The sequence below is a fragment of the Mus pahari genome, chromosome 17 (assembly GCF_900095145.1).
Source record: "Mus pahari chromosome 17, PAHARI_EIJ_v1.1, whole genome shotgun sequence".
Classification (NCBI taxonomy): Eukaryota; Metazoa; Chordata; class Mammalia; order Rodentia; family Muridae; genus Mus; species Mus pahari.
This window is the reverse complement of record NC_034606.1, coordinates 61,077,570-61,085,718: the sequence shown is the minus strand read 5'-3', so window position 1 is coordinate 61,085,718 and position 8,149 is coordinate 61,077,570. Positions and strand designations below refer to the sequence as shown.

Here is an 8,149-nt window from a genome sequence, read left to right as displayed (position 1 = left end):
CAGAAATCCGCCTGCCTCTGCCTCCTGAGTTCTAGGATTAAAGGCGTGCGCCACCACACCCGGTTTTTTCAGTGTCTTAACAGGAGAAAGCAAAAAGAACAGCAAAGAACTTGTGTAATAAATCCTAAGTTAGCTCCTGCTGTGGCTGTAAGTTTTACATTTGTCCTGCAGTGTCAGATGTTGCTATATAAAGTAGAATAAAGCGAAGGTTGCAAAGGAGATGGGTAGCCAGGGGCATGAGGAGTAAACATAATGTGTCTTATGTGATTAAAAAAACAAAAACAAAAAGAAAAAGAAAAAAACCAAAAGAAACCAAGATAGAGATGTTATTTAGAAACAGAAAGGTAAAGTTGAGGTAGGTCATATTTATAATACTGGGACTTAGGAGACCAAAGCAGGAGTATTACTACAAATTCTAAGCTATCATGGGCTATATTTTATGTTCAGGGTCAGCCTGGGATATACAGTGAGATGTTTTCTCAAAATAATAAAATAAACATTGCAGGAAACAGGATTTGATGAATGCTTTTGATAAGCAGAAATTGAATGATTTCCTTGATGGCTTTCTCAAAGTATGTTCAGTATTTTACAAGGATTAGTGGGTATGTGAAATTATTTCTAGAAAATCACAATATGGAGGTTTTTTTTAAAGATTATATTTTTATTTTATGTGTATTCATGTTTTGTCTGGTGCCCTTGAAGTTTAGTCAGGCTTTGGTTACCTCGGACCTCAAGTTTTGGATGATTGTGAGCTGCCATGTGAGTGGTGAGAACCAAACCTTGGCCCTTTGCAAACTAGTTCTTTATATGAACAACTAGTGCCCTTAAACACTGAGCCGTTTCTCCAGCTCCAATTTAGAGAAATTAACCAGCGTTGAATCCTTTAATGAGAGTCATTGGAACTCTCAGTACTTAACATTGGTAGAAAATGACCAGTTCTTTCCACCAAGCTGTTTGTCTGATGACGGGTTCTCAAAGGACATTTCCCAGACAACAAACAGCATTATGTAAACTGTATATATTAATTAAGTAGTGAATGAATCCAAACAGTTTAATGCCTTTGGGATGTAAAAGATACTGTGTAACTACAGTACAACAATTCTTTATGTGGTTGAACAAAAAGTGGTTATTTGTAAGATGCAGCTGGATACTCAATTAGAATTTTTATGATGGCTTTTTAAGAAACTTAAAAATCACTGTTTCAGCTGGACAGTGGTGGCATATTTCTTTAATCCTGGCACTCTGAAGGCAGAGGCAGGTGGATCTCTGAGTTGGAGGCTAGCCTGTTCTACAGGACAGCCACAGCTACACAGCAAAACCATGACTTGAAAATAAAACCACTATTTCATCCTTTAGTTATGCCTCATAGTACATAACAGTAAGTTGCCAAATCTTAGGCAGCTCCCTTGACCCCTATAGTCACATTATATTTGTTATATCATCGGTATTATGGCATGTTGCTGGCAATCAAAAAGGAAATTATTGTGCTATTAAATAGAAAATGTGTTTTACCAGCAGTATTAACATAAGAAAAATGAGGACATATGTCCTTGAGTAGCAGGAAAGAGGTCTGCAACTTTGTTCCTGTGCTTTTGTTTGTTTGTTTTGTTTTTTTAGTGATGTGATGATCAATATTCCTTTTGTGAAGGAAGCAAACCTGGCTATTTGTGTAGATGTTTCCTAGAACTCTTAGGAAATACCTCTGATGGTATCAGCAACAGTTTATGATAAACCATAAATACGTTGATTGACCTCATGGGCTGAGAAGATAGCTCAGTGGGTCAGACACTCGCTGTGCAAATGTGGAAACGTGAGTTTGAGTGTCCAGGATCCATGTTCCTAGCAGTGAACCGTGTTGGCTGTTGGGGGTGGAGATAGTAAGTCCAGGGAAGTCTTCACGGTCAGAGAGCAATCCTAATTCAAAGGAGTAAGTGGTAAACGAAGACCCTGACCTGTTTCTCTAGTCTCTGCATGCATGATGAACATGCTCATGAACGTGTGCATGCACACACATGAGGCTTAGCAGTAAACAAAAACTCAGTAAGCTATAAACATGTTAATAGAATTGATCTTTTATAAAGGGCTGAAGAGATGCTCAGCAGTTCAGATCATGCACTGTTCTTGCAGAGGACCCAGGGGTATTTCCCTGCATTCAGCTCGCTGCCTGTGCAGTTCCAGCTATGGAGAGTCTGATGCCTCTGGACTTTGGGCACAGCACTCACATACATACACCCATACACTGACATCCCACCCATATGTATTTAAAAATAATAAAACCAATGTTTAAACAAAAAAAAAATGCTTTACATTACCAAATTTGAAATTACAGAGAAAAGTTTCCTGATGAAACTTACCAAAAAGAAAAAGAAGGCCAGGTGTGGTGGTGCACGCCTTTAATCCCAGCACTTGGGAGGCAGAGGCAGGTGGATTTCTGAGTTCGAGGACAGCCAGGGATACACAGAGAAACCCTGTCTCAAAAAACAAACAACAACAACAACAAAAAAAAAAAGGAAAAGAGAAGGCAATAAACAAGAAGACAGCAGCATCGCCGCGGCAGAAGCAGTGCTAGGCAGCAAGCAGCTCGTGTTCACTAAGGTTTGAGGGATGAGGTGTTTGCTCTGAAGGCGACCTGCCTAACCAGGCCCCAAACCTCACTTTCCCTTAAGAAGCTCCCACTTGAAATGAGTTTGTAACTGTCTTGAGTATTAGGTAGATAAGACACCCTAAATATAATTAATTGCACTTAAAGCTTAAAGACTTATATGTCATATTTTTTGCTTAAGGTGATAAGAGTGTTGCTTAGAATCCTACCCATGATGCTGTGAGTGTACTGTTCTGTTTACTGTAACTTTATATTTTCCTTTTGTTTGTGGTCTAATAAGATGCAGCTAACAATTGCAAAGTTTTTAATGCAAATGTTATTAGAGATGCAACACTTCTAGACACTTTGACATTTTGACATTCTTTATCAATGTCAAAGGTGTACAGGCATCTGAAATAAAATTTGAGGCAAGTAACCAGGTTGTTTTCTTTTGTTTGCTTGTTTTATAGGAAACATTTCCAACAAAATGGATGGAAAGAAAAATGCTATAGTAAAGACAAATAAGGTTTGTTGAAATAAAGGAAAACTTTTTTCTTCATAATAGTTATTTAGTGATTTAGTTATTTAGTAATTTAGTGCTTAAGGTGCATACAATTCCTTTTGAATATTTTTGTTTTCTGGTTTCATTAACAACTTTTTATATTTTTAGGTTCAAAGATCAAATCAGTGTACAGATTCTTGTATCAGAAATGACATGTCCAGTGCGTTTTTATGTGGCAGCCACAGTTGNGGACCTTGCACCTATAGAGCTTCCTGGTTAGTGCTTACTGTCCTTGGTTTGTAGTTACACATTGTGTTTTAGTCATAATTGACTTTTGGTAGAGATTTAAACTGGGCTCAATAAAAGTGATAGAATTCATTTTGCTATTGTTCCTTTCAGAAAACAAACTAGTACTAGCAAAGAGAGAACTTTTGTAAGTTTTGCTTAAGTAGGTTGTTGAGCATAATTTTGATATATGGGGAGACAAAGCATTTATGAAATCATAAGTGTGGCACCTATGAAATCATAGGTGTATCACCTCTTAAATCACCTGTGTCAGAGCTGATCCTGTTGTCTAGATACATAGTGATCAACAGGTAGATGTTGGGTATATAGTTGTGTGATTTAAATACTAAAGTTTTAAAATCACGCAGACTTAATTGAGTCAACAAAACAATTACATCTGATTCCCTTCCTGATAAGCTGAGGTAAATCTATTTTTGGTCAAGATAATGACACCCATTTTTATTTTCTTCTTTTGGACTAAAGTAGAACATGATTGTCCTGAGTAAGAATTTCTCACACCAGTTGAAGTTAATGTCTGAATTGAAGGTTGTCTTAATAACTCTTGGATCAAGTGCCCACTCTGCCCAGCACTCGTGGCTTGCTGTCTGTCCTTGCCAGAACTAGTACATGATGGAATTTTGAGACCAACCTAGACTTTGGATCTAGGACTCTCAAAAGTGAACAACATCCTGCAGATGTTCATACAGAATTTTAAGCAGTTCTTTGTAGTATACATTTAAATACAGTTTTGTTTTATAAAAGTTCTTCTTATGGTAGGGATATACTTATTTTAAAAGTGTTTATCTATGATGCTGGTTGTGGAAACTAGTACTATTAATGTCATAACTCAGGTTTTTCTCTAAACTTTCTGAGAATTCTAATGAAACATTACATTTATTATTATTTTTTTTTTAGTACAGAATCTATAGAAGTCAATGAAATCAGTGCAGTGATTAGACAAAAGCGACAGGAACTGGAGTTGTCATGGTTTCCTAATACATTACCTGGAAATGGAAGGTAAAAATTGTTCACTAAAATTTATATCTAATAAACACAAAAATATTGCAAAATTCTTAACTATAGGCTCCATCTATACTTCTTAAGGAGATTCTGTATAAATTAAACTTGGTATTATAAATGCCTAATAAAGATCACCTTTGTGCTGTCTGCTGAAGCGTGTTTTCTACATTTCTGTATTCAGACATATTCTAATAATGATTTGGTCATGCGCTTGCTCTGCCCCTGCCTTCAGGACGTTGTGCAGTCCTAAGGCGCGGCAGTGCAGATAGGTACAGTGAGTCAGGCTCCCGCCTGCGCTGATGGCAGTTCCTGAGCTTTCTGTTCCTTCCTCATAGTGCAGCCTTTATCTGGGATGGATGCTGCATGTCATGCTCTCATGCTTTAGAGATGGTGGAGCATAAATGCAAAGGAGTTCTAATGTACACATGCTTATACTTCCACCCATTTTTTGCAGTTGTCTGTTTTTGTTTTTGTACTTACACAAGTTAAATATTCTTTTTCAAGTCTTATTTCTTCTAGATCTCATCTGATACTGACTGAATTGGTCTTCTGTTAGGAGACTTAACTAAATCTCTAAATTTATTTAGAAAATATTTGAGAAGTAGGTTGGACTTGAATGCAGACAACCTGGGGACCTTCCCTGCTCTACACTATTTCCCAGAACTGAGTTTTAAGGACTTGTAAAGTGTAACATAGTGTGAAGATTCCTTTAGGTGTTGGCCTGATAGAGGGAGACAGGTTCAGAAGAGTGAGTGAGAGAAATTATTGAGAAATGAAAATGTTCTCTGTGTGTGTGTGTATTGTTTAAACATCATCAAATTGTATACTTAAATGAACTTATATTTTACATCAGCTGTACCTGAAAGTTGGTTTTTTTTAGTAGCAAAAAAGAATAAAAGTTAAGATCTTTTATTAAAGACTGATTTTTTTTTTTTTTTTTTTTTTTTTGGTTTTTCGAGACAGGGTTTCTCTGTATAGCCCTGGCTGTCCTGGAACTCACTTTGTAGACCAGGCTAGCCTCGAACTCAGAAATCCACCTGCCTCTGCCTCCCGAGTGCTGGGATTAAAGGCATGCGCCACCATACCTGGCTTTTTTTTTTTTTTTCAAAGCTATATAACTATGTCTAAGTGTGTGTCCAAGTGTAAGTGTGTGCACATTTATGTGATGCATTTGGAGGCCTGGGGAGGGCACCAGCCTCCTGGACCTGGAGTTAGTGTCAGTGTGCGAGCCACACAGCTCACTGGGACTGAAAGAGCAGCCAGGGCTCTGACCCATCCTGAACCCCTGCCCCAACTCCTCCCACCCCGGGCCCTGGGGGGGGAAATCTGTGTAAATTATTCCATTATTTAAAAGAGAAACGTTTGCTCTCATTTTAACACAAAGATATGCCTTTAAAGTTTGTTTTTGTTTTGTTTTCTTCTCTTTGCAAACATTTTGTGGCCATGTTTGGGTAATGAATAACCTTGGTTTTGCATGTTTAGTCAATGGGCCAAAAAAGTATAATTATTTTATGTTATTTAAATGTATTTTAATGTTACTAATCTAATTTGTAGGCTGTAGTAGTTTTTAATTCCTAGCTCCAGTTTTTAGAGCACTTAACCAAAGGAATCTTTGCTTAACTTTTCAGAGTTGGCTCCGTACCCTGGAGTGCAGAAACAGTCCTCCTCTCTCTGGCTTCCTCAGGGTTGCCAAGGACGGTTTTCCCAGCAAGTACTACATCACTGGAGCATTTTGGTAAAAGATTGTGAATTTACTTATAATTATTAGCTCCCATTGCCTTCAGACATATGTGAGTGTTGATGATTTAGAATAAATGACAGTGATTTTCGGATATTTCTGTACTGTTTGGGCAGTGTACAACTTTAAAATCATGACAACTAGAGTATTTGTGCACAGTGGCTTATTATATAGCCATTTAAAAGGAGGGAATCCCATCCATTGAAATGGATCTATCTGGATGGTGTTATGCTGAGTGATAGAGTCATGGCATGAAATGAAAATAAACCTAATTACACTCAGGTGGAATTGAGATTACCATGGTAGTTACCATGAAGTGCAGTGAGCTGTGGTTGAGTATGGATGAGGGTAGGGGATAGTTATCATCTTGGAAAATGCTGAGTTAGTGTGAAATGTCCACATAACTGTGGGGTGGTGTGTATGTTAACTAGATTTTATCATTTCACAGTATGTTCTTTAAAACATCATGTACATGGCAAATATATATAGCTTCATGAATTACTTTAATTTTCTAACTAGAAAATCTGTTTTACATTTTTAAAACTTAGAGAATCTGACTAGAAGTCTTTTTTGTTTATAGAGTTCTAATGTCTAAATTGTAGCTCTTTATAAATAACATCTGTGAGTTCAGTATAGACAAGTAGTCTTTATACTCACACATGGGTAGCATTTCCTGTTTCCTTTGCCTAGAAAATGAGAGTTCATAAACAGTTTTGTACCTAAGGACATACCTCTGTCTGTGCCCTATGTCAGTAACATTAGAAAGATGCTGATGACCAGCTGGACGTGATGTAGCTCATGCCCATGGTCCCATACTTGGGAGATTGCAGGTAAGAGGGCCCAGGAGCTCAAAGTCATCCTTGATACATAATGAATATAAGGTTAATCTGGGATACGAGAGAGAGTCTCATCTCTTTCCCTAGATATTGATGAACTCTATTACTCATTTGTTAGAGAGACACTTAGCAGTTTGATTCACAAATACACTGCTTTACTGTATTTTAGTTACTTATTCTGAAACTAACTATAGTCAAATTCTATGTTAACACCTTTCATTTTCTTCATTGTCAGGTACTTCTCATAAGGGATATGCATTAGCACATGCTCAGGGAGGAGGAGAAAAAAAGCAAGCTTCAGGCACATCAAACACCCGAGGATCAAGACGGAAACCTGCAGCAACTGCTCCTACAAGGAGGTCCACACGAAACATGCGAGCTGAGACAGTCAGTCAGTCCCAGAAGTCCCCAGTGTCAAACTATTCTGAGTGTGATGCCCCAGGGAATAGTAATTCCTCTGTAAGTATTTCCCCTCCAGCTGAATCAGAAAAGCAAGCAAGACAGGCTCCGAAACGGAAGTCTGTAAGGAGAGGAAGAAAACCACCTTCTTTGAAAAAGAAACTTAGGAAATCTGTACCTCCCGCTGAAAAATCATCTAGCGATTCAGTAGAGGAAGAAGCTGTGGACTCTGACACTCCACCCGTGTTGGAGAAAGAGCAGCAATCATGTGTAGAAAGTGGTAGCATCTGCTCTGTTCAAACAGATGAAGAGAATCATCTTCATCTTGAAAGTGAACAAACAGAGGAAAATGAACAAACCAAGAATCATGAGATTGAGGAGCAAGCAGAAAGTTTAAATTCTGAATCTTGCACTCAGTATCCTCCTGTGCTTGTTGGAGAGGATACAGGGATAGAGACCAAGGAGTTATGTNTAGACCATGATATATCTCCAGATACTTCTCTCAGAGGTAGTGATCCAGTAGAAAATCAAGAGCAGGTGTCTGGAAGCTCAGAGTCAGAGATACAGGCACTTGTGTGTACGGAAATTCCTCCTGAAGATTTTCTTACATGTCCACCTTCTGACATTGAAGAACACCAACCCGTTTCCAGTCCCCTGGGTGAGGTGTCTGATAACACCACACCAGTGGTTAGTGATGAAAGAACAGAGGAGAATCTCATTGTAGAAAGTACTGATTTGAACGATGAAAGAACAGAGGAGAATCTCATTGTAGAAAGTACTGATTTGAA

General features: G+C 38.1%; 1 protein-coding gene across 1 annotated transcript in view; it reads left to right on the top strand.

The window, feature by feature from the left end:
* Positions 1-8,149, top strand: part of Scaf11 (SR-related CTD associated factor 11) — a 50,340-nt gene that overhangs the window by 36,214 nt on the left and 5,977 nt on the right. Inside the window, exons 7-11 of the mRNA XM_029548027.1 lie at positions 3,052-3,107; positions 3,252-3,358; positions 4,284-4,385; positions 6,017-6,123; positions 7,198-8,136. Of these exons, the coding sequence (XP_029403887.1) occupies positions 3,052-3,107; positions 3,252-3,358; positions 4,284-4,385; positions 6,017-6,123; positions 7,198-8,136 (1,311 nt within the window). The remainder of the gene's footprint in view (positions 1-3,051; positions 3,108-3,251; positions 3,359-4,283; positions 4,386-6,016; positions 6,124-7,197; positions 8,137-8,149) is intronic.